Genomic DNA, 27,965 nt, shown 5'->3' with positions numbered 1-27,965 from the left:
GGTCAGAATTTAATAAATACGTGTGTGGAAGCATTCGTAAATTTTGGTAGATTATGACGTTACGCGACCAAATTTCGATAATGTATTCCTACTGACATCGATGTTCCGATGTTTTCATTAATGCAACATCGATGTTATGCAACATGAATATTTTGTCTGCTTTGCAGCATCCCTACCAGATGCTAAAAACCATAGAACCACAGAACACATTTACTTGTTAAAAAGTTAAAAACTAAACTGACAAGTAGAACTAGAAACTAATGAGAAGCTAACTTTAAAACAGAAACTAAAAATAAAAGATTTAAATATTTTTTTAAATATATGCATGCACTAAAGCAACAATATGAGTGACAATGATGTGATAATAATGGAAATAGACGATGTTGATCTGAAACCTATAAAATCATCTGCTGGACAAAACAAATCTAATTCTCATTTGCCTTGGATAGAAAAGTATCGGCCTCAAACTTTTACAGATATTGTAGGAAACGAAGACACAGTTTCGCGATTAGGTGTATTTGCCCGGACGGGGAATGCACCAAATATAATAATAGCGGGTCCGCCCGGTGTGGGCAAAACAACTACTATACTTTGTCTAGCCCGAGCACTTCTCGGAAGTTCATTTAAAGATGCCGTTCTGGAACTTAATGCTTCCAATGATCGTGGTATCGACGTTGTTCGGAATAAAATAAAAATGTTTGCCCAACAAAAGGTTAGGAAATATAAAGCATTTGTTATTATTACTTTAAATTGATTATAAATCTCATTACTAAATGACATATTTCTTTTTCAGGTCACCTTACCAGCTGGACGGCATAAAATAGTGATATTAGATGAAGCCGACAGTATGACTGATGGTGCCCAGCAGGCTCTCCGTCGCACCATGGAGTTATATTCAAGCACAACTCGATTTGCTCTTGCAGCCAATAACAGTGAGAAAATAATTGAACCTATACAGTCCCGGTGCGCAGTACTGAGATACACAAGGCTCACTGATGCTCAAATAATGGCAAAGGTATGTTACAGTTTTTATACATCACAATACTAATACAATAATATAATACTAATACAACACATACAATATTAATCTTCTAATCTTAACTTCTCTTCATATTACAATCTGTCACCAATATAGGACATTCAGCATATTTCAATGATCTGGTTGACCTGTATAGGCATTACGACTTGTGTCACACCCTAATTAAATTATATTATTAAAGAGTAAATAAAATTATTCATTAACATCAATACATTCGATTGTCAGTCAACTTTGTTAATTAAAGGATAATTTAAAGGATAAGGCTGCTAGTATTTTAAATAAGTTTGCAAGATCTATAAAAAAATATGCCGATATGAAAGAAGGTGTCATATATAAAGTCAAAGTTTGTTATATAGATTTAAATGTAGGTACTTATTTGCTTTGTTAAATAATAAAGGGAATTTAAGTGGGTAAGTTGAAATTATATATGACAAGTTAGTTCGTGTCAGGCTACCTAGCCAATACAATACTTATTCAATGAACTCAGTATTTTATTTACGTTACATATATAATATTGGCGACGAGAAGTTAAAAATTATACAAAATGGATAAAAAAGCTATAAGATTTGAAGAATACAATCCAGACTCGGCTAACTGGGACAGTTACATAGACCGATTGAAGTTTTGTTTCGAGGCAAATGGCGTCATCGTGGACAATGTTAAGCGTGCTAATTTTTTCACAGTGTGTGGTTCGCGAGTGTATGACACTTTGGTTGCGTTGATTACGCCTCGAAAAGCAACCGATGTGACTTTTACCGAAATAGAAGCAATTCTAAGTAGGCATTACAGTCCTACTCCAAATGAAATTACAATGTCATATAAGTTTTATAAACGGGAACAAAAACGCGGTGAATTAGCTTCAGACTTTATTGCAGATGTGAGAAAACTTAGTGCCAAGTGTAATTTTAGACTTTAGTATTATATGACTTGACTTGACTATGACTATGACTTTAGTATATTTAGACTTAGAAAGAATGTTACGCGACAAACTCGTGTGTGGTATGAGTGACAGTAGATTACAATACGAACTATTAAAACGCGACAATTTACACTATCAGGACGTAGTGAGTGCAATGTTAGCATCGGAAAGTGCAGATCGTGATGTGCGCATGATACACGGTACCGCGGGCATCAACAGCGGCGCCGTCGCGGACGTGAGGGCGCGCGCCGGGACATCGCAAGACGACGCCGGCGAGCCGATGGACGTTAACGCCGTACAAACAACAGTGTCTAATCGGTTGTGTTACCGATGTGGGAGCCGACACGCGGGAGAATGTCGTTTTGTCAACGCAATTTGCCGATTTTGTAAGAAGCGAGGGCACGTTGAAAAAATTTGTATTAAAAAGAAAAAGTCTAACCAGAAGGACGTTAATTTCACACAGATTGAAGATAATGGAGATCTATTAAATGGCATTTACAATATGCAGAGTGCTACGCGGGTGCCACCTTACGAAGTTGATATTTTTATTGCTGACGTGCCCGTGCGGATGCAAGTCGATACGGGGGCTAGTTTCTCTCTCATCAACGAGCGCACATGGAGTGTGCTCTGCAGTCACTTGCCGCGGAACACATTAGAGCAGATCCAGTTATCATTGCGTACATGGAATGAAACACCTGTAAAATTGCTTGGGCAGGCAACATTGCCAGTGCGATATAAGAATGTCTTAAGAGATTTGACTATGATAGTAGCTAAAGGGAACGGTCCAAATCTACTTGGTCACAATTGGCTCGCGCCTCTAGATATCACAATGAACATTAATTTCATTGCTAGCGATGATCTGGCGCAATTGCAGAAGGTAATAACAAGGCATACGGAGGTATTTAGAGATGGCCTTGGTACGTACAATGGTAATCCCGTTGCTATACATGTGAAATCTGGTGCAAATCCTCGGTTTTTAAAAGCTCGCCCTGTACCATATGCCCTTAGGGAACGGGTTGAAAACGAGATAGACAGATTAGAACACGAAGGAGTTTTGTGCCCCGTGTCATTTTCAGAATGGGCTACACCTGTGGTACCTATAGTAAAAAAGTCTGGTGAAATAAGACTATGCGGAGATTACCGGAGTACAGTGAATGAGGCGACGGAATCAGATACATACCCGATGCCAACGGCTAATGAAGTTTTTGCCACAGTTGCTGGTGGAAATTTTTTTACAACATTAGACCTAGACAGAGCATATACCCAAGTGGTTGTGGACGATAACACTTCAAAACTACTTACTTTAAATACTTGTAAAGGCCTATACACTGTACATAGGTTAGCATTTGGCGTTAAAGCTTGTCCAGGAATATTCCAGCGCTTAATGACCTCGTTATTAGCGGGCATTCCAAGTGTTGCAGTATTGATCGACGACATAATAATTAGTGGCCGGTCGATGTTGGAAATGCTGGAAAGCTTAGACATGGTACTCGGAAAAATAGAAAAAGCAGGACTGCGCTTAAACAAAATGAAATGTAAATTTGCTCAGAAGAAGGTTGAATTTCTTGGTTTTGTCATAGATTCAGAAGGTATACACCCAGCACCTAGTAAGGTGGAGTCTATTGTGAAGACTCCTGCACCGAAAAACAAGAAAGAGTTGCAAGCATTTCTTGGCCTATACAATTTTTATGAGCGATTTGTTCCACACAAAGCTACGGTATTAGAGCCTTTACATCGTTTATTGGACGCGAAAAGTAGTTGGAAATGGTCAAAAGTAGAGCAGAGTGCATTCGAAACAGCTAAAAGTTTACTTACCTTCGATGTAACCTTGGTACATTATGATGTTAATAAACCATTAATACTCACCTGTGACAGTTCAGAGTATGGAGTTGGGGCAGTATTATCTCATGAAATGGAGGATATGGAAGAACGTCCAATAGCAATGGCATCTAGAACTCTTCATTCACACTAAACTATTATGTTCGGTATAACAAAATTTAATAATTACCTGATGGCAAGGCGTTTCCGTATAGTTACGGACCATAAACCTCTACTTGGCATTTTCGATCCTAAAAAACCTATGCCAACTATGCTCTCGCCTCGACTAACTAGAATTGCTATTGCATTGACTGCACATAATTATGAAATAGTATACAAACCTGGATCTCAAATTGGATATGCCGACAGTCTTAGTAGATGGCCTCAGCCAGTGGCCGAACAACCAGAGCAAAGTTTGAGTGATATTTTATTAATGGCTGAAGCACCAGCTGATTTTCCTTTTGATGCCGAACGCGTTGCTTTAGCAACAAAACAAGACAAAACTTTATGTCAAGTGATGCACTATATAAAGCATGGGTGGCCAACAAAAATTAATGACAAATGTCTCCGTCCATTTTGGTTACATAAACTTGAACTATCACTACAAAATGATTGCATACTTCTCGGTTGTCGTGTATTTATACCGAGTGCACTTAGACAACATGTATTACAAGTTCTACATAAAGCACATTCAGGAATAGTTCAAACAAAGTCAGTTGCTCGGAGTTACGTGTGGTGGCCAGGTCTCAATGAAGATATTGAATTAATGATTGGAAGTTGTTCGAAATGCTTAGAAAATCGACATATGCCTCCTAAGGTAGTGCATGAGTGGATTACGCCCACAAGACCCTGGTCAAGGATCCACATTGATTGGGCCGGACCATATAAGAATAAATATTTCTTGATCATGGTGGATGCATACTCCAGATGGCCTGAAGTGTTTGTGGTAAATAATACCACGTCTGCAACAGCCATTAGCTTATTAAGATCAGTATTTGCAACCCATGGTTTGTGTGAAGTGTTAGTATCAGACAATGGCACTTCTTTTACATCAAATGATATACAGAATTTTTTGAAGGCCAATAATATTAGGCATGTAACGACAGCACCTTACCACCCAGCTACTAATGGTTTGGCTGAGCGCATGGTTCAAACGATAAAAGGAAAACTCAATAAAATGGATAACTTATCGTGGGCTGTTAAAATTCCTAATTTGTTACTAGCTCTTAGGAGTACACCATGCGTAACAACTAATAAAAGTCCATCAGAATTACTAATGAAGAGGCGTCTGCGTACTCTATTAGATACTTTGCATCCAGATAATTTGAGAAATACAAAGAATGAACAGGAAATTTATAATAATAATCAAAAGAAACCCCGTCAAACTAATGTAAATCAGAAAGTAATGTATAGAAATTACAACCAAACTGGTCCAAGGTGGCTTCCTGGGGTAATTAATGAAAAGTCAGGTCCATCTAATTATAAAGTGAAGACGAGTGAGGGGACGATTATTAATAGACATATTGACCAGTTAATTAAAATTACTCCAGCAGCAACTCAAACTGAGAGAGAGGTAAATGATAATCGTGAACATTTATCACCAAATATAACTACTGAGAATATAGATGTAGATATGGATAAAGATATGGATGATATCAATGGTAACAAAGAGGACGAGAATAGTCAGGTAGAGGAAGAAATCATTGCTATACCAGATGCCACAGAATGGGCTGAAATGTTAGGAATTCCTAGTACTTCTGATAGCACAGGAAAAATAAAATATAAGTTTAGTGTACGTGCAAAGTCACCTTATCAGAGGCCGCAAGTAGTTGAGAATGCTCATTGTTTAAATTGATTGTTATTATTGTATATGTTATTTTGTGTTGATTTTTAAATTATTGTAAAGCTATCTTATTGGGGAGGTATGTCATATATAAAGTCAAAGTTTGTTATATAGATTTAAATGTAGGTACTTATTTGCTTTGTTAAATAATAAAGGGAATTTAAGTGGGTAAGTTGAAATTATATATGACAAGTTAGTTCGTGTCAGGCTACCTAGCCAATACAATACTTATTCAATGAACTCAGTATTTTATTTACGTTACATATATAATAGAAGGCAACTGCTGTGACTGTAAATTTGTGGTTGTGGGTTCCAATTTGTCTAAAAGAAATAATATAGTTTTATTTTTATTTAAGAGAAAATGCAAAATTGGATCCCACCGTCCAAAATTTATTAATTTGTTCTGAAACAGCTTTAAATGTTAAGTTATAGATTTGGGTAAAGATTCTTTGTAAACTAACTGTAATGATTGCATATTGCAAAAAATACGCAAATGGAATCAAATAATCCAATCATTGAAGTCAAATCCAAAATAATAAATCTAATAAATAAATCAATTATCAAGAAATCCAAACAAAATATTTTAAACTAACTTTTTTTTAACTATTTTCCAGGTTATAGAAGTGTGCGAAGCGGAAAAGCTATCATACACAGAGGAGGGTGTGAGCGCGGTGGTGTTCACTGCACAGGGCGACCTGCGCGCGGCGCTCAACAATCTGCAGGCGACTGCGCAGGGTTTCGCGCACGTCAGTCCCGACCATGTTTTCAAGGTCATATGATCATTTACACAAAATATTTAAAAAAACCTCGACTGCATAAAACTAAAAAGAAAATAAATAAGCCCAATAGTTTATTAGGATTAACAGTCAGAACTAGGGATGAGTTCGATATATCAAAACGTAACTTAAAACCGTTATGTTAAGGAAAACATAACGTATCGATACATGTTTTTAGAAAACCGTTTTTACAGAAACTTAAAACTCAACATAGCTGTGATCTGAACAAAACCGTAATAACGCAAAACTTCTGAAACGTCAAACGATCGACGTTTTATATCGAAACTAACTTCCTCTCTTTCTAAGTAATGTATTCCGAACAGGCGTAAATGAGATAAGGCGAATATCTGATGAACTGATATTCGCTACCTCTCTTTCTATCAGTATATTCTTCACGGGTGTAAAAGAAATAAAGCGAATATCCGATAGCTAACTAACTAGCAGATTCATGTTTTGACGGTTTTCTTAGTTAGTTACTAGTTCTTCGTTATGAAATCGAACTTCTAAATAAATAAATAAGGTTGAAATTTGGATTTAAAATTTGATTTTGTATTTTAACATTATTTCAATTTAATTACTAAATATTGTTTTTTTAACTTATGTTTATAGTTTATAAAGCATTTTTTATGTAATACTAATTAAATATATTTATTATTATATTATAATTTTATACTTATGTTCGGTCCAAATATTGTAACCGAACACCGCGGCATAGCCTTTGAGCACGTTCCCGGCGCTACTATTATAAGGCAGTGCATACTCGGACCGCGGACCGGTAGCATTCATTAGCGTATTATCATATAGCAAGCAATAAAGCAACTTTTAATTAAAATATTATTTTTTATTATCGAGCCGCTAATCTCCAGCTAAATAGTGTAGGCCACGTCCCCTACATTTTGGTCCTTCGAGCCGGATTAGCATCTAGCGATTTTTTTAAGCAATTTTATAAAAATACATTTTTAGCAAAGACTAGCATTTAGTGAATTATCGTGACTTTAATAATTACTTAAGTGAGTGAGTGGAACGAGCAAGCAGAAGAACAATATTTGGCCACGAGGCTAAAATATATAATCAGCAAATAGCAGCAGGACGTAGCGTCATATATCAAGTAAGATCGTTCCTATTTTTTTATATATCTAGCTTTTTCATCTTTAAAAAATGGAAGACTTATTTAAAACACAAATCGAGATTAGCGAAGCTATTCATAAGATTATAATTAATATCAAAAAAGAAAGCAAGGAAAGAAGATCAGAAACGTCTTTGAAAAGGCGATTAAATAATTTAGAGGCATACTGGTCGGATTACGAGGCCAATGATGATCGTTTACGCGAGTTTAAAAATCTGAGTCATCCGTATTTTCTTAACTCTGAATACGAAAACGCAAAGCAGAAATATAATGAAACAAAATCTTTTATACTTAATCAATTAAATCAGTTAGGGGAGCCTCAAGATGAATTTCAAGGAGCACAAGCGGGAACTTCCGCGGCAGGACAGCAAGCGAGCGAGTACGTAAGTACTAAGAAGGTTAGCCAGGGTTCAAATAGCAAACTGGATGACATGCTTAAAAAGCAATTCGTTAACTTCAAAGCATTTTCTAGGACTATATCAGCGATTGATATGGAATCAATATCGGAGAGATGGGAATACGAGGATATTCTCAAGCAAATACAAACCCGTTGGACAGCTATAGACACGTTACATTGGGAAATCGATGCTGAATTGAACGGAGAAGACGGAGAGTATGAATATCTATTTAATAAACATGAAAAAGAATATAGCAACATAAAGAAACTTTTAAACTCTAATATGTTTTCGGTGTCGTATCGCGAAAAGTACACACCGCAAATAAATATTCCATCCTTTAATGGAAATTATCAGCATTGGTTGGCTTTTAAAAATCTTTTTACGGAAGCCATACATAAAAACTCTTCTTTATCTAATTCGCAAAAAATGCAGTTTCTTAAAGGTAAAGTTCAAGGGGAACCCGAAAGATTAATACAACATCTTACTATTAGCCATGAAAATTATTTAACATGTTGGGAAATTTTAAATCATCGTTATAATAACAAAAAACGTATTTTTACTGCTCATATTAACACATTATTAAACATAGCGACGGCACAGCAACAATCATTATCGCACATTAAAAAGCTACATGATACGACTTTTGAATGTATCCACGCCGTTCGCAATTTGGGTGTCGATACTAGCTCATGGGATCCGCTTATTGTGCATATTTTGTCACAAAAATTAGATTCAGAGTCATATACGTCTTATATAGAATCTTTAAAATATCCACAAGAATTGCCGACTTTACAAGATTTTTTAAAATATTTAGAAGGGAAGTTTTCTACTCTCGAATCAACAAGAAAGAAACAGGAAGCATCTAATAACCATTTTAATAGTTTTAATAATAAAAATCATCCTCAGCAGCATAAAAATTATACATTTCGCAGCAACTATTACAAGCCACAAAACTCATCAAGGCCTTTAAAATCTTTACACGTGGCAAGCACAAAATGTCCTATTTGTTCAGAACCGCATGGAATTTTCCAGTGCAAAAAATTCATAGAATATCCATTACAAATAAAACATAAAATCGTTTCACAAAAACAATTGTGCAATAATTGTTTGTATAATCATAACGGAAATAGGTGTATTTCATTGAAAAGATGCCGCCTTTGCAATGGAAACCACCACACGCTGTTACACGAAACCGGAATAAATACGACGCCGAACGGACATCAAACAACAGCCATTGCGCAAAATAATTATGTGGAAAACAATGACCACTCAATTAGCACTTTACATTTACCTAACAATAATTGTAAAGAAATATTATTATCGACGGCAAAAATAAACGTCATATCTTCAGATGGATCAAAAATCACTATGAGAGCACTTATCGATCAAGGTTCTCAACTCTCTCTAATTTCTTAAAACGCAGCACAAAGGTTAGGCTTAAAGAGATCACAGTGTAAGGGTGTAATTTTCGGAGTAGGTGAAAAAGAAAGCAATTGTAAAGGGATGCTCAATATCACCTGTTGTTCAATACACAATAATTTTTCCTTTGATACTGAAGTTTATATTATGAATAATTTAATTAAAAATTTGCCGAATAGAAGTTTCGTAAAGCCAGCGTGGACGCATTTAGAGCACATTGATCTAGCGGATCCAGAATTCCATATTAGCAGCCCAGTAGATCTTTTATTAGGTGCCGATATTTATTCAACCATAGTTTTGGCCGGTATTATAAAAAATAATAGCGAAAACCAACCCATAGCACAGCAAACTCAGTTAGGTTGGATTTTATGTGGGAATGCTCAATTTTTTAATTGCAACGTCGTTGTAAATAACATTGACGACATACAAAAATTTTGGGAAATAGAGGATATTTCCGAGGTTTCAAATATGTCTTCAGAAGATCATGAATGCATAAATACATATAAATCAACAACAAAACGATTAAAAAGTGGCCGATATGAAGTTCGGCTGCCCTTGAAACCCGAAATTCAGAATTTAGGTTCGTCAAAGCACGTAGCTGTAGCACAATTTAAAAATTTAGAGCGTAAATTTAATAAAAATAAAAAATATGCCGACGATTACAAGCTATTTATAAATGAATACATTAATTTAAAACACATGGTATTGTGTACAGAAAACACTAGAAATATGATACCGGAGTGTTATTTGCCACATCACGGTGTGGAACGAGCGGAATCTATCACCACGAAACTACGTGTAGTGTTTAACGCCTCAGCAAAAACTTCGAACGGAAGTAGCTTAAATGATTTTATGTACCGTGGTCCAAATTTACAGCAAGATTTGCAGATGCTTATATTAAAATGGAGGAAATATGAATACGTTTTTACATCGGATATAGAAAAAATGTTCAGAAATATTTTTGTACATGAATCTGATCAAGTTTATCAAAAAATCGTGTGGCGAGAGTCTCCTGAGTGTCCTATTTCATTTTATCAGCTTAAAACTGTAACGTACGGAACTAAAGCAGCGCCTTTCTTAGCACTTATGACATTAAGGCAACTCGCAGACGATGAAAGGCATAATTATCCCGAAGCAGCAAACATTTTAGAAAATGATTTTTTTGTCGACGATCTAGTTAGCGGAGCATATAGTATTCAGCAGGGTCAAGAGCTAGTAAAAAATTTGGACATGCTTTTAAGGTCTGGAGGATTTAATTTAAGGAAATGGAGGTCAAATCAAGCGGAATTATTAAGCAATATCGACCAGGAATGTCAGCTTAGCACGGAGTCAAATTTATTTAATTTTAAGCAGAGGAAGCTTAGCAACAGAATTACAATTAAACAAATTATGGTGGCAGGGACCACCTTGGCTATTTAACAATGCGATTCCACAATATAAAGAATATTTTACTAATCAAGAAGAGAAGAAACGGCAAGCAAATATTGTACAAAATATACAGAACCCATACGACATAATAATGGAGTTATTAAATAAATATAGTTCATTTAATAAAATTATAAGAATATTAGCATGGGTCATTCGAGCTATCCACGGCAAGCGAAAACAATGGAGCGGCGAGTATCTCACATTACAAGAACTCAGATATGCAAGTAAATTAATAATAAAACATGTTCAGCTTACAGAGTTTACTTGTGACATTAATAATTTAAAAAATCATACAGCATTACAATCAAGCAGTAAATTACTAAATTTAAATCCATTTATCGATGAATTTGGACTCTTACGTGTAGGTGGGCGACTACGTCACGCCACTATTAGCTCAGATATGAAATATCCCATATTAATCCCACATAAAGGCCGTTTAACAGACTTATTGATTGATCAAGCACATACACTAACATTTCATGGAGGACCTCGTCTTACATTATCAGTATTACGACAAAAATATTGGATTATCGGAGGAAATCGAGCAACCAAACATTTTATACAAAATTGCGTTACCTGCAGAAAGTGTAATACCACTACCAACAATCAATTAATGGGGGATCTTCCATCAGCAAGAGTAAATTCATCATATCCATTTTATCATACCGGAGTGGATTATACGGGATACGTCGACATCAAAGCGAATAAAGGAAGAGGTATCAAAACTTGTAAAGGATACATAGCCATATTTGTGTGCATGGTTACTAAAGCGGTTCATTTAGAACTAGTGTCGGATTTAAGCTCTTCTGCGTTTTTAGCAGCTCTACGTCGAATGGCAGCAAGGCGCGGGGCACCTGCACATATGTATAGTGATAACGGTACGAATTTTGTTGGCGCAAATCGAGCATTAAGGGAAGAATATTACAATATACAGCAAATTTTCGGTAAAGAATGTCATAAAAATATACAAGAACTAGGTATAGAATGGCATTTTAATGCACCAGCATGGCCAAGCGCTGGCGGATTATGGGAAAGAGCAGTACGTAGCTTAAAATTTCAATTGCGGAGAGTTCTAGGAGAACAAAAACTAACTTTTGAAGAATTCTCCACTCTTTTGGCGCGTCTGGAGGCGTGCTTAAATTCGAGGCCACTTTGTGCGTTATCAGAAAGCATCGACGATTTAGATATATTAACACCAGCTCATTTTTTAACTGGAAGACCAGGCTTATCCATAATAGATACAGAAGAAGACGCCCGCACGAGATGGCAATTAACAACTAAATTATTTCGAGACTTATGGAAAAGATGGAAACAGGAATATCTTTCTCAGCTATCAGTAAGGAGTAAATGGTTAAAAGCTAAACCAGATATTCAAGTAGGAGATATTGTCGTAATCCATGACGACAATCTACCATCACAACAATGGAGCCTAGGGAGAGTAGTAGAAATTTTCCCTGGAACGGATAATCACGTACGTGTGGTCACTCTGCGTACTTCAAGTGGAATAATCAAACGACCAATTACAAAATTATCACTCTTGCCAATTAAGTCGGAAAATCTAGCATCAAATAGCATCAAAGACCGTAAATCTAAAGAAAATCCAAAGGAAAGCATACAGAGGCCAGCAAAACGCATATCACTTTTATCACTAGCAACTACATTCATCTTATTTATGAATGTTATAAGTCCGTCTTACTGTGAATTTAATATTACATATTTAAAAAATTATAATTCACTGTATTTGAACCCATTATACAATATGAAATTAATTCAAGACAAATGGACACTCGTGGTTTATTATAATACGTCACCTTATTGGCAAGGAATTAAAGCATATAATAAATTGACGGGCTATATGGAAAAAGTATGTAATAGCTCATATTTAAACAATCACTGTAACATTACCTTGCTACAACTGAAACATGAGTACACCGAGCTGGAGTACTACAATGAGCTGCTCATGCGTCAGCGCGGGGACACCGGCACACGACGGAGACGCGGGCTTATCAATGGAGTAGGCTACGTTGCAAACAGTCTCTTCGGCGTATTAGACGAACATTTCGCAGAAAAGTATCAACAGGACATTCAACTCATACAGGCAAACAATAATCATCTACTGCACTTATGGAAAAATCAAACGTCTATTATTGAGGGCGAATATAATTTATTAAAACGTACTGAAGTGACTATAGAGAAACAGCATAAAATTATAAATAAGCATATAAATAACATATATAACTCAATAAGCATTATTGATCAGAAATTAAATAATATTTCGTTCAACGAGGAATTTACACTTTCCGCAATTACAGCAAATAACTTATTGCAAAATCTACGTCGTATTCAAGATACCATGTTAGACACCATCACCGACGTTCATCATGGACAACTCAACTTTCATCTTATCCAACCGGAACAACTTCGACAACAGTTACACATCATCTCAGGACATTTATCACAAGAACTTACTTTACCGTTAGGAAATTTAGACACCGATTTATTTAAAATATATAGTCTTTTAAATATCAGAGTTAGGATGACTCAGCAATTTTTATTATTTGAGATAAATTTACCTTTGGTACACCGAGACTCGTATACACTTTATCATCTAATAGCTGTACCCCAACAAGTCCAGAATGACACCGTCAGTGTTATTCCTATAGCAGATTACGTAGCGATCAATTTAAAACGAGATGCCTATTTTACATTGCAACAGACCGAGTTACAAGAGTGCTTAAAAAGCGACCAGTTTTTCATATGTAAACAGCAAAATATCATATCATTTTTATATACTAATGAGCGTTTTTGTATAAAGGATTTAATGACACACACTTGTCAAATAATTAAATCATCATGTGAACGTAAATGGATAAAGCTAGCTGAAAATAAATATTTATTTTTCTTCTGTGATTCTTACACTGTGCGTGTAACATGCGATGATAAAATAACAGCACGAACATTGAGCAAGGTCGGTATTGTTACCATGCAGGAAGGATGTCTTATTAAAGGAAAGGATTTTTCTCTATATGCGCAAAGATCCAAAAAGAGTAGCTTAAAGATAATGACAGATATTTTTACGCCTACGATACCCGCAGAAATTAATCACCTTTTAAACATACCTATGCCAATACAAGAATTAAATTTTACAAGTTTCGCAAACGATTCACTAAACGATCTCGATTTAAAATTGAAGCAGCTTCGAAAAGATAGTGAGTCAGTGGACATCATATCTTACCACGACATACACCAGTATACAATATGCTATATCCTGGTGGGAGCAGCAATAGCAGCGGTAGCAGTGTTTGCATGGCGCAGGTGGCGGCAGCGACGGACCGTGGCCATCTCACCCGAGATTCCTCTTCATAACCGTAGTGCAAGTGTTAGTAATAGTGTCAGTGTCAGTGAAAGTGCGCGAAAGCAGAGCAAGGCTGACCGTCAGCCATATGTTTGTGATAGGGTTATATTTAAAAACCAAGCAACATCCCCTATCATTAGTAGCCGAAATCTTTTAGCAAAATAATTTGTTTTAATCAGAGAAAATCTTTATTTTGTTTTGTATAATTTAGTCTTAACTTAGTTATAAGAAAAATTGTTTATCATCTTGTAATAGTTCTTAAGTTCATCTCATTCATCTCATCATAGCTTATGTATCATTTATCTCTGGCCCGGGAGCATGTTCGGTCCAAATATTGTAACCGAACACCGCGGCATAGCCTTTGAGCACGTTCCCGGCGCTACTATTATAAGGCAGTGCATACTCGGACCGCGGACCGGTAGCATTCATTAGCGTATTATCATATAGCAAGCAATAAAGCAACTTTTAATTAAAATATTATTTTTTATTATCGAGCCGCTAATCTCCAGCTAAATAGTGTAGGCCACGTCCCCTACAACTTATAATTGCGCTTATTGACAAGTCGAAAAAAAAAACGATATCTGAAAACCGTTTTTGATATCGATACGACAACCATATATCGATTTCATAACCGTTAACGGAAAAAAACGATAACGCCCATCTCTAGTCAGAACATTGTTTATATAAAATAGATTTAAAAAAATAAGACCCACTAAGTTTCTTGCGCCGGTTCTTTATGGGCCGGATTGGTTAACTTTAGTGAACTGGTAGTAAATTGGTAATGTAACTTAAAAATTATTTGAATTTGAATTAGGTATGCGATGAGCCGCATCCCTTGCTGGTGAGGGGCATGCTGACGGCGACGCTGGGCGGGGACGTTGGCGCGGCGTGCCGCGCTCTGGCGCAGCTGCAGCGGCTCGGGTACTCAGCCGAGGACGTGCTGGGCGTGGTGCTGCGCGTGGCGCGCGCGCTGGACGCGGCCGAGAGCGCGCGCCTGGCGTTGCTGCGCGAGGCGGCGCGCGCGCACCTGCGTGCCGCCGACGGGCTCGCATCGCCGCTGCAGCTGGCCGCCATGCTGGCGCGCATGTGCCGCGCCACCAGTGCCACCGGCGCTTACGACTGGTGAAGGCGCGTGTTGTACGTGTCATGGTCATATTTGTAAAACTTTTGATTTATTGAAACAATGATTTGACAAACAGTTTTTTTATTGTAATTGCAATTAAATGTGTTTGTTGCGTTTTATATATTTTTTTATAAAATACTTTAATATACAATAACTTACCTATCATTAAAAGAACTGTTAAATCTATTGTATTCAGTTGTATGTTACAATTATAGGTTTAACATTAAGTATACAGGAAGGGAGATTTCACGATGTTTGTCCATACTGTGTTATATGTGATGCAGTTACGCATCGATACCAATAACGAAAATAAATACTACTAAAGGTTCAACAACTTTGAAGCTTTGTAATTATATGCACTAATAAGTGCGTTAAAATACTTAATTAATACTAACAAACACTTTATTTTCGTAATGGATTATTTATATAGAGTAAGGATCTAACACTATTTTTATCCTCTTACAGATTGTCAATTGACCTGATTTTTGATATTCTTTGAAGCATTTGTTGAACTCATTATCTTACAACCATTTCATTATTAAAATAAAGAAAAACACCAACAACATGATGTCTTATTTTATTATAAAATATATCTTTATAAAGCTTACAAATGTAAATAAGAGCAATTTAATAATACATAAACATGATTTATAACTGTAAGTGGTATCGTGTGTGTTGGAGGGCGGCACTGCGGCACCGCGGCACCGCGGCGCTCGCTACGCCGGCGCTATCGCCTTGTTGTGCTCGTCCATCAGACTCTGCAACAAGCAGAGCGCACTGTAGCACAGCTCGGCACGGCACAGCTCAGTGCAACACGCGCTGCTCCTCCTCGGCGCCGCACTCGAGCATCTTCTGGTGCTCGCCGCTCAGCGCCTGTCGTACATCACACTCTCATACGTCAATTTTATTATACACCAAACCTTTTCCCTCATGAAAAAGCAGATTTCCCCAAATGCATGCCGTATAGTGCGCCCGTGTGCTTTAAAATGAGAAATTGGTGAGTCATTTTGAATGATTACTAGCATGCACAATTGCAATGTGTGTCGGTGTGGTGTGTGATGTGGGGTTACCTTGAAATATTTGACGGTCTTAACGCGCAGCTCCAGCGTGGCGTCCTCGTCGCACACGAACAGCGCCTGCGCGTGCTGCTGGAAGGCGGACACGGTCCACATGTGGTTGACGCCCTCCTCCACGGCCTTGGCTAGCGCCAGCGCCTTGTGCGCGCCCGTGATGAGGATCATCACCTCCTTGGCGTCCATGACGGTGCCCACGCCTACGGTGAGCGCCTGCCGCGGCACCTTGTCGATGTCGTTACCGAAGAAGCGTTTGTTGGCCTCCAGCGTATCATAGGCCAGGGTCTTGACGCGTGTGCGCGACACCAGCGAGGAACCGGGCTCGTTGAAGGCGATGTGGCCGTCGGGCCCGATGCCGCCTACGAACAGGTTGACGCCGCCCGCTTCCGCGATGAGCCGTTCGAACCGCTGGCACTCCTCCACAAGGTTGGGCGCGTTGCCGTTTAGCACGTGCGCGTGGCCGGGCTCTATGTCCACGTGCTTGAAAAACTCGTTCCACATGTAGTAGTGGTAGGACTCAGGGTGGTCGCGCGGCAGCCCCACGTACTCGTCCATGTTGAACGTCTTCACGTACTTGAAGGAGACGCGGCCCTCACGGTAGAATTCGATGAGGCGGCGGTACATGCCGAGCGGCGTGCCGCCCGTGGGCAGCCCCAGCACGAAGTAGCGCCCGGGGCTAGGCGCGAACGCCGAGATGCGCTGCAGAACTAGGCGCGCCGCCCAGTCCGCCACCGCCGGCGCGTCCTCCAGGATGATGAGACGCATGCTGTTCCTCCTGCAACGCACGCACCCACATATATATTATACTAGTGGACCCGGACGTGGCTACGCCTGCTTGAACTATAAGAATCCCGCCGCCCGAAGGCTAGGTCATTTCGAATCAGTGACATCTCCTTAATTATTTATTAGAATGTTATACAGTAAACTATAATTTCAATCTAGATGAAATGCCAAAAGCGACTATTATATTTATTTTCATAACGTCCTTATGTTATGTGACGTCCATAATATCAAAATGTCGCGGTAACGGTTGCGTAGCGACGACGGTTGTTATTAACATGGCAGAATAAATTGCATGTCAAATTAGAAATAAGTATTTTAATATATTAGTATATATGTGTAATGTAATGTTACATATATACACTTCTGAAGAATGCAGCTTTCATACAAAACAAAAACAAAGTAAATCGGACCAGTAGATCCAGTGATCTTAGCGTTCAAACAAACAAACAAACAAACTCTTCCGATTTATTATATTAGTATAGATTAAAAGTTGTTTTTACTTTAACATTTATATTTAATATTTTACTAACTGATGTTCTCTGACCCTCTCGTTAACGATAGTGTTTATTTCTCAACGGAGGTGAAGATTCATCGCAAACAACACGAAGTGCAGATAACAAGTCATTGTCCTAAATATCGACAGCGACGAGTCACCGCAGTCCAATAGAGGACGTGGACGCGAGGGCCCGGCCGCGGAGTCCGGGTAATACGATTGTATGTATATCGCACACGTTGATTAAATATTACAAATCGTTAAACTTCAATACAGCGCAATATATTAAGTTCCATACATATTAAAGAATATAACAAGCGACCGGTTTCGACGACATAATCAAAACGACAACAATTTTTAATAACATATATTTCCCTACTTAAGTTTTTTTAAGATGCCTGTGGCACAGAAGCACAGGTGTGCGACTGTAAATGTGATAGGTTGTGGGACACTTGAGGAAAATTACATTTTTAATATTTTTAGTTCGCTCTCTTATCGCTTCGCTACCAGAGCGAGCCTCGACAACAGAGTTAAGTAATCTCTATATATAATAAAACAGTAAAAATATTTTGACTGTATATTTAGTATTTTTGTCTGAAATGGGCACTTAAAAAGAATAATAGAAATATATATATTTTTTTATTTCTTGTCTGTCTGTATGTATGTAAGGTCACGTTCATTTCCAAAAATACTGAACAGATTTATTTAAAACTATTTCACCAATTGCTTTGTTTTAACTCAACCTAACATCTGTTTGTTTCATCCAAATCAGTTCATTAAAAAAGAAGTTATGGGCATTTGAATGAACTCAAGGCAAGAGCTTGCCTACAAATATGAAGCAATCCATATATATACTTATAATAAATCTGTATTTGTTTGTGTTAAATCTATATTTTTATCCGACTTTCGAAACAAGGAGGAGGTTTTCAATGAAATATTTTCGATTCGATATTCGATTAATTATTTTGGATTCCATTTCGATATTAGATTAGTCGATTTGATTCGATTTGGGTATTTTTTCTAATATGGAATCATTAAAGTTATATTACAAAGAATATATAAATCTTTACCAAAATCAATAATTTACCATTTAAGGCTGTTTCTGAACTATCTTTCTGACTGTCAGTCAATTCCGTTTATAAAATGAATAACCATGTAGTTCAAGTGGGCGAAGCCGCGGGCGGGCCGCTAGTAGAAATATAAATTTAAATATTTCATTTTCTCGAGTGGGCATCGAACCCACAACCAGTGACGTTTATAGTCACACTGCCTCTCCGCCACGACTGGCCTCAAAGATTTTATATTATTAAAAATATGAATAAATCGAATTAATATATTTTTTTTCTTTTCAATTGTTTATTGAAAATATGAAATACTTTTATTGAAAAAAAAATGTTTAACATATTTTTCAATGTCATTATGCTTTTGAGGTCACTAACCTTTTAGAACCTGCTGTTTTAGCGAAATCCGCTTGACTCTGTTGTCGAAGAAATAATGTTTTATATAAGAGTATGGTCTCATAAGAAACTAACGACAACGAGCACTGCGACTGGATATCTATCACAGATAGCTGTATTTTGTAATTACTGCTATCAGTATAATAATAATAAACTAGAATTGCAATATTCAACCAATCTCAACAATGTGTCGAGTAAAGGACGCTCTGGATTGGACGGCGCAGAGTGTGGACGACCGACGTCCGGCAGCTACTGACAAGTGACACATGTCACGTCACATATATGACGTTGCTCTTTACGTTTTTTATTGGTGCTCTAATTCGGCTTAAATTGGCTTGGCTTTTTTTACTGACTAGTAAATAGATAAAGCTTTATTAAGTTTATTATCTTTTATTAATATATTTTGACAATTTCAATATAAATGTGTAGTAAGAAATTAGACTGGGATCCGGCCGTTGAAGACTCAATATTATGGATTATTATTTTACTTGAAAAATAAGAATGATTTCATCTTTAAATAGTTTTCTGCGTGTACTTAATATGATTAAAATCATAATTTAACAAGTGAATAATTAGAATAAACATTGATTTTAAGATTGACCTTCTATTATATAATATGTTACTTTAAAACATAAGGCAGACTGCGCATTTCATCGTCTATTCTCATAGTCAAACGGAACCGGAATAAAATATTTCAAACGCTGGCAACTCCTGTTTGCGGCAGGAATTTTCCAGGCAACCCTGTTTTATAGTGTTCAGAAAAAAATAAGCTTTAATTTGATATATAATTCATTAAAAAAACACATGAGTGCAAATTATTAACATTTAGTGACATGTATAAACCAGGCAACCCTAGACTTGCGGCAGACTGAGAGCTGGCAACCCTTAATTTTCCAATTCCTTATGGGATTATCTTTCAAATGATGTGCGATTCATATAAAAAACGTATTGGTGCAATTTTCTCCAAAAACGAGTTACGAAAAAATGTAATTAAAGGTGATTGCGGCAGGATTCTTCTAGGCAACCCAGGTGTAATCTGTTCTACTAATCATGTATTATTCATTAATATAGGTTTAATTAAGAAAACTGGTATATGCAGGATTCAACGGCCGGATCCCAGGGTAAATATGATGTATCATATTTCTCATGATATACGAGGGGCATTCAAAAAGTAAGTTTCGCTGGTCTGGCATTTCTAATGTACACCATCTAGCCGACTCACACTGAACATAGTTTCAGTTTTGGGTGTGCTGGTACTGTTCTGTTCTGTTCTTTCTATTATGGCGTTCTGAGCGTGCCAGTTGAGCACAAAATCACTTCGCCAGTGTCACGTTGAATGGAGAACTCACGAAAGAGGTTGTACGGTAAAAAAAAGGAATAATATTATACAACAGAAAAATGCATGTTTAAGAGAGATCCAGTTAAACTACTGCCTTCACCTATAACAATACAAAAAATATAAATATAATATATAAATAAAGAGGGTTAGTAATATCTATTATTTTACACAGATGTTAGTTTATAGTTTAATTTTGTTATTCTTAATATATTTACATAAAAAATTACATAACGGACTAAACACAAACATTAACAAACACTGGACATTAAGGGGGCGGGGAACTTTATAAGGAAGGAGGTCATATAAGGGACGGGTCAATTTAGGACAAGAGAAAAGGATGTGAGAAGGAGAACCGTCGTCGAGGCCACATTCACACAGAGAGTGATCCCTGACCCTGATCTTAGCCAGATGAACAGGCGTACATGCATGTCCAAAACGCAAACGACAAATTGTTGATATAGTTCTCCGTTCAGTAAATTTTTGAGTAAAGAACCAAGGTCGCTTTGGAATAGAAGGTTGGATAGAAGCATAGTACTTACCTTTCAGAGACTTTGATCTTTCCCAGAGTTTCCTCCAGGACTCATCCAGATGGGCAGATGCAAGGGACAACAAATCTTGGGCCGAATTAGAAAAGTGAACTAAAGTGCCACACCGAGTAGCTAACTTAGCGCAGGAGTCTGCCGATTCATTCCCACTAATTCCAGAATGTCCTGGAATCCAGACTAAAGTAATATCCAAACCCTTTAGATAACATGAGTACAACTCTTCACGAATCCTTAAAACAATTGAAGATCTTAATTTACTATGAAATGGGTTACCTCTTAACGCCATTAAGCAGCTTAGCGAGTCAGTAAAAATAACCGTCTGTCTAAAGTCATGGGAATGTGCAAACAAGATTGCTTCTAATAAAGCAACAGCCTCACCTGTAAACACAGAAGATTCCGGAGGACATTTAAATTGTTAAATAATTTTGAATTTTGGGATCCAGCATGCTGCACCAACACAGCCCTCTTTAGAGAGCTTTGATGCATCAGTGAAGATGAGAAGATGATTACACCAATTGAGTTGAATTATATTTTGAAACTTTGTGTTGGTGCCAGGATCTTCCTTGATCATGCCAAGATCTGTTATGATACGAGGAGCATAAACCAAAGCCTTGTATGATGTACAAAACAATGGGTTAGAAGGAGAGCAGGACAAAGGATGAGGAAGATTGGTAAATTTAAGGAAACTATTAAGTACATATGGTAAGGGTTTGTCACGAGGAATAAGGTCGGCTAACTCAGATAGCTTAGACCTTAAAGGATGGGAAGAAAGCTGTAACATTTTGCCCACAAATCGATCGGAGAGATATTGACGGCGGATAGGAAGAGGGGGGTCAACACACTCTACCTGGAGTGCATTAGTGGGAGTAGACCTCATTGCACCTAGAATGATTCGGAGACATTTATATTGAATTCGATTGAGTTTTTCTGACGCTACTTTGTTAAAGGGGTCTAAAACAAATAAACCATAGCCACCACCACCAGCCAGCCACCAACCAAACCAACCATATAATAATTTAAGAGTATAAGGGTGTGCACCCCACCACATACCAGACACAGCTCTTAAAGCATTTATGCCTTTTTCACATTTTTTGCTGAGATACTCAGCATGTGCAATTCCGTTCAGTCGTTTGTCGAGTATTAAACCTAAGAACTTTACACTTTCCGAAAAATTTATGGGAATATTATCATATAAAATGTTAAAATTTGGAATTAGTCTCTTTCTTGTAAATACCACCGCTTGACATTTAGCCACTGATATTGCCAGGCCATGATCAGAAAGCCATTGGTTAAGATAGTGCAAAGCAGTATTCAAACGAAAAGTTATGTCCTCCACAGATTTTGAGCTGTAGTAGAGAACGATATCATCAGCGAATTGAAGTATGATGCAAAAACTATATACAGACAGTTCGAGGTCATGTGTGTATAAATTATACAACAGAGGACTCAGAGCCGAACCTTGAGGATGACCCTTCCAGACGAGTCTGGGAGGTACAGTAAGAAGCGGGTGCTTAACAGATACCGTTCTACCGGTCAGCAAATTGCATATGTAATGAGATATCCTCGGCGGAATACTCAGCTGTCGAAGTTTCTGCCTGAGCACCGGGAGAAGAACACCATCATATGCAGATGCAACATCCAGAAAAACACCAACTAGATATTCTCCTTTGGCATAAGCTCGTCGAATGTCTGTAGTTAAAACACTGAGACTATCTATGGTACCTAACCCTTTTCTAAAACCAAATTGAGAGGGCGCTAGTATATTCCTGCTTTCCACTAACCATTCCAAACGGTTTTTCAAAAGCCGTTCAACAATTTTTGATAAAGTTGATGATAGAGCAATGGGTCTATAGGAATTAGGATCGGAAGAACACTTTCCTGGTTTAAGTAAAGGAATAATAATTTGGGATTTCCATGAGCTGGGAATATTACCTGATTGAAATATAATATTTACCAGATTTAAAAAATGGCGCTTTGCTTGTTCACTTAATCTAGTAATAAAAGAATAAGAGACACTATCCTCTCCTGGACTAGTGTCCCTTAGATCCGTTAAGACGTTATTGAGCTCTTCAAAGGAAAAAGGACAATCCATTTCCTCTGAAGATTCAACCGGCAAGGATACAAAAAGGTCATAGGATGGTACAGAAGGAGGGGCCAATTTGTCAGCAAAATCATTAAGCCAAATGGAAGGATTATTGGAGTTTGGAGAGTTGACATTGTTAAGTGATCTGCGGAACCTCTTAACGTTTGTCCACACAAGAGAGGAAGAGGAGCGGGGACTTAGGGGTTCACAGAAATTGACCCAACCAAGTTTTTTCTTTTTACAAATGCATTTTCTAAACTTCGCATCACTGCGTAGGTACTCAATAAAATTCTCCATTGACATACAGGCCGCGTATGCCACCTCGGCAGACTTTCGCCGATCGACAGAATCAGAGCATTCCTGATCCCACCAGGGATTGAACTGCATCCAATTCTGAATGGAGCGCTTTTTAGGAATATGTGAGTCAGCTGCAGATAAAATGACAGAAATAAACCTATCATAAGCATAAGCTAATATCAGCAAAGAACGACATTCTCATAATTATCAGACTCAGGAAGATTGCCCAACATACAATCCACAGAGTCAGCATACTCAGACCAGTTTGCTTTTTTTAAATTATACTTACGGGTAGAATAGGGATTAAAAGTAGGAGTGTGTGTATTATTGAAGGATAACAGAATTGGGAAGTGATCACTACCATGGGTGGAAGGAAGAACAGCCCATGATAGTTGGGAAGCTAGGAAAGGAGAACATAAGGAAAGGTCAATAGCAGTCCTAGGATTCTGATTAGGATTAACCCTGCGAGTCGGTGAGCTATCATTGAGAATGCAGAGATCCACATCGTCAATTATGTCTACCAACGGAGGAGAAAATCTATCACAGTAATAACACCCCCACAAAGTGTGGTGAGTGTTAAAATCACCCAGGACCAGCACAGGGCTAGGAAGCGCAGAGATAATAGACTTCAGCTCAAGGAAGAGGGAAGAGGAAGGATGAGGTATGTAAGCGGAAAGAAAGGAGATATTAAAAGCCCTCACAGCAACAGCATTAATCTGTTGACTGTGAGGAGGAAGAGGAATACGGGAATAGGAAGAGGAGTGCCGGATAAGAATAGCACTACCTCCATACCCGTCACTTCTGTCCTCCCGTAAACAGGAGAAACCTGACACCCTAAAATGGGAATCAGGCAACAACCATGTCTCCGAGAGGGCAACAATGACAGGCTGATAAAGTGAAATAATATTCAGTAATTCATGCCTTTTAGGCCGAATACTGTTACTATTCCACTGGAGGAATTTCAATGGATCCATTATTAAGGATTTTATTATAAATTTTAGTAAGGTTCTGGGCAACGTGGGACGGTAAAGGAAATTCATCAGAGGAAGAGATTATGCTCACAAGGGTCTCTGTTAGAACAACTAACAGATCCTTTCTTGTCATTGCTGAATTGTCAACACCCTGATTAAGAGCACAACCATTAGGTAAGGAAGAGGAACAATTACCAGTTATTGCCTGGTGAGCTGGCCTATCATATCCCTTTGCTAGAGGAGCGCGGGGATGGGGAGATTGGAACACAGTCTTACGGTAAGATTTGTTAGGACCAACTGGGACACTGGAATGAGGTAACTGGGATTTATTATTGGAAATTGGTTGGTATGAGGGGATAGGATGGGAGAACACTTCTTTTGCCATATCAGCATAAGAGCGTTGGGAAGAAGGGAAACGTGATGACGCCTCCATGTAGGATATGCACTCCTGTGACATTAAAAGTTTAATTGATTGTTGTCTTAAAAGCTCGGGGCAGTCTTTGTCAGTGGCAAAATGTTTACTACCACAATACATACATTTAGAATCCTCCTTGGCTATGTCACATGCATCACCAGTATGCAACTGGGAACACCTGTAACATCTAGGCTTTGACCTACACTGTGCTTTAACATGGCCAAACCGACAACAATTTAAACATTGAATAGTAAGAAACTTGTAGGGCTCTACAGGAAGGGAAGAGTGATAGGAAAAGACCCTATCAGGCAACATCTGTCCACGGAACGTAACTACAACCGACTGTGTCGGAATCCATGTAGTTACCCCCTCACTTACATTCTTCCTATTTAATCTCCTGGCTTTCAATACTAGACCACACCCAGAGGGAAATACCAAGGACTCGACAAGTTAATCTAATGAGAAGTCAACGGGAACATCTCTTACTATACCCATTCTAGTGATGTTAAAGGTTGGTATAACAGCAACATATTTACATAGACTCAATAATAGGTTAGTCAAAAATAAATTCGCTGCAGTAGCATTTGAGATCAACGCTAATCTTGTTGCGACCAATGTTTTTAATTCCACCATCAATGATGTCGTTAATTTTATTCTTGTGCAGAAACTGCCCAAACCTGATAGCTCTAATAGAGGTACCAGCTGCCGGGTCAGGAATTTCCCTCGACACATACACAATAAAAGGGCCTTTATCGGATTCAAGGTATGACTTAGCATTTTCGGAAAGGGAGGGGTGAGTATAAATATTTTGAATTGAAGGAGTTGCAGTGGAAGGATCGATTATGGTTTTTTTAACCATATCCACATCAGGATGCGAATCTACGCTTTGCCTTTTTCTGTTTACCTGTGCTTCTATACCACCCGGATCAGGGGGATCAGGCGGGGGGTCTGGATCCATTTTAAATCCTAACCTACAAACTTAAATATATATAATAACACCAATCTAACTAATAACAACACAAACACTTACTAACACCAAACACCTTGATAATATGGAAACTCTAAAAACTTAAATTTTTCCACTTAAAACAATAAACAACACTAAATTAAATACAATCCTCACTGACACGTGTGTAAACCAGAACAAACGTTAGCGAAGTCCGGGTGTGCTGGTATGAGCGGCACCGATATTGATGACGGAAAATAGTTTTTTTAGCAGTCTAAGCTTGACAACAATGGAGGTACCATTGGAAAACGTGTCCAATATTGAATTGCGTGCAGTTATTCGATTTTTTACTGCTAAAGGACTAAATTAAAACCATATTCAAAGTAAATTAGTGCAAGTTTACGGTGAGAACTGCATGAGTGTGCAAATGGTGCGGGACGAGCAGATGTGAACGATGAACAGCGTGCAGTACGGCCAAAAACAGACACTACGGACGAAGCTATCGAAGCTGTTGAAAAAATCATTGAAGATGACCGACGATTGACTATTGATGATATTCTTGAATTGATTCCTTCTGATATTGAGATTTGCCGAACCTCAATCTTTACAATCTTCAAAGATAAACTGGGTTACTGCAAAGTATGTGCAGGACACGTCTTTTTTAAGGAAGGTTTGCTTAAACTTCAATACAGACATAAAAAATGTATCCAAGTCGAAGGTGACTATGTAGAAAAATAGTCTATGTTTCAAAAAATAAATATATATGCGTTTTTTAACCTAAAAATTGGTTTTTACATCATTTTAAAAATAGGGAAACTTACTTTTTGAATGCCCCTCGTATCATATATATAAGATTTTATTGATTCCCGTCCGAATGGTTTTTTTAGTGAAGGGATCAATGAAATACTTGATGATCAATGGCGAAATGCATAGATGTAGAGGTTCATATTTTGATTAAAATAATATATTATATGAAAAAATATTCTACTTCTGTCCCTCTCATACCAAAAGCTAATTGCATATTTAATTAAAGACCATACCTACATTTCTAAACATAGTCTTGTTTTCTCAGCTACATTTTTAGTCATTTAAAGCCAAGCTTGAGTCAAAGAATTTGTTTATTTATTAATTTGGAAGTATATTTTACATATAAAAATATATGGTGAATTTTATAACAAAAGAGAATCTTATACACACGACAGTACGATGACTGGATTTGGACTGTGCCCTTGTTGGTAGTTACTAGTTAGTAGGTACCAAGGACGCGTGTAAAACGGAGGTGCGCAGACGTATGAGGTACGTAAGGTGAATGATGGAGTGAATATGAATGTCCATAGATTAAATTAATTATAAATTGCCTAACTAATTCGCCTTCCAAGCCATCAAAATCTAAGAAAACAGCGAGTTTAAGTCAACAGCACCAATAACAAAAAAATATAGAATCTTGACTTTGTAAATCGGCGGATGATTTAATTCTATTGGACCGCGTTGATTCATCAGAGGAATACTAGTGCGATGATGTAGACTTGTGCGATGATGTCAAACTAATGCTAACAACAACCTTATAGACTGGGATTCGGCCGTTGAATCCTGCATAAACGAGTTTTCTTAATTAAACCTATATTAATGAATAATACATGATTAGTAGAACAGATTACACCTGGGTTGCCTGGAAGAATCCTGCCGCAATCACCTTTAATTACATTTTTTCGTAACTCGTTTTTGGAGAAAATTGCACCAATACGTTTTTTATATGAATCCCACATCATTTGAAAGATAATCGCGTAAGGAGTTTTAAAGTAAAATATTATATAATAGAAGGTCAATCTTAAAATCAATGTTTATTCTAATTGTTCACCTGTTAAATGATGATTTTAATCATATTAAGTACACGCAGAAAACTATTTAAAGATCTAAATACTAATATTTATTTATTAATTTAAATAACCCTTTCAAAACAACTAAATTATCTAATTAAGTAAATGTTTACAATATATGTATTAATTACAACATGTTTCCTTAATATAATGAGAGGTGACAATAATTGCGGATATTTTTTTATTAATTAAGAAAATATGGAAAATTACATTTCAATAAACAATCTCTCTCTCTCTTCGCCCTCTGCTTGTTTGATTTGACAACGCCGTCCGTATCCGTAGAAAGAACTATGGCGCCCATCTTTTTGGTACGAATATTTACGTTTTTGCAAAGTAAATGAAAACTATTCAACTAATAAAAACTATTAAAAAATATAGATAAAAAAATGTCGCTAGCAAAAACTTGTCCTGATAGTTTTTAAGGCATCGTCTGAAAGAATTG

The 27,965-nt window shown here is 37.4% G+C and overlaps 2 protein-coding genes across 4 annotated transcripts; one reads left to right on the top strand and one right to left on the bottom strand.

Annotated features, from left to right (window-relative positions):
* The first annotated feature begins 9 nt into the window (after positions 1-9).
* On the top strand, positions 10-15,807 carry RfC4 (replication factor C subunit RfC4). Of its 2 annotated transcripts, XM_085195722.1 has the most exons (5): positions 10-712; positions 794-1,015; positions 6,234-6,389; positions 14,936-15,258; positions 15,710-15,807. In XM_085195722.1, exons 1-4 carry the CDS (start codon positions 344-346, stop codon positions 15,245-15,247), a joined length of 1,059 nt encoding a protein of 352 aa, XP_085051848.1. In that variant the 5' UTR covers positions 10-343; the 3' UTR covers positions 15,248-15,258; positions 15,710-15,807. The 2 variants fall into 2 exon arrangements, with proteins under 2 accessions (XP_085051848.1, XP_085051847.1); XM_085195721.1 differs by having other exon boundaries at positions 14,936-15,807.
* Oscillin (glucosamine-6-phosphate isomerase Oscillin) lies at positions 15,806-19,270 on the bottom strand. 2 transcript variants are annotated; one of them, XM_085195725.1, is made up of 3 exons: positions 19,033-19,270; positions 16,315-17,092; positions 15,806-16,117 (listed from the first exon to the last, which is right to left on the bottom strand). In XM_085195725.1, exons 2-3 carry the CDS (start codon positions 17,080-17,082, stop codon positions 16,049-16,051), a joined length of 837 nt encoding a protein of 278 aa, XP_085051851.1. In that variant the 5' UTR covers positions 17,083-17,092; positions 19,033-19,270; the 3' UTR covers positions 15,806-16,048. The 2 variants fall into 2 exon arrangements, with proteins under 2 accessions (XP_085051851.1, XP_085051852.1); XM_085195726.1 differs by having other exon boundaries at positions 15,806-16,002; positions 19,033-19,269.
* Positions 19,271-27,965: the final 8,695 nt, after the last annotated feature.

The sequence above is a fragment of the Heliconius melpomene genome, chromosome 13, assembly GCF_056956725.1.
Source record: "Heliconius melpomene rosina isolate 202511_hmr_F chromosome 13, ASM5695672v1, whole genome shotgun sequence".
In the NCBI taxonomy this organism is placed as follows: Eukaryota; Metazoa; Arthropoda; class Insecta; order Lepidoptera; family Nymphalidae; genus Heliconius; species Heliconius melpomene.
The sequence above is the reverse complement of the archived record's forward strand: the minus strand, read 5'-3'. Positions and strand labels throughout refer to the sequence as shown.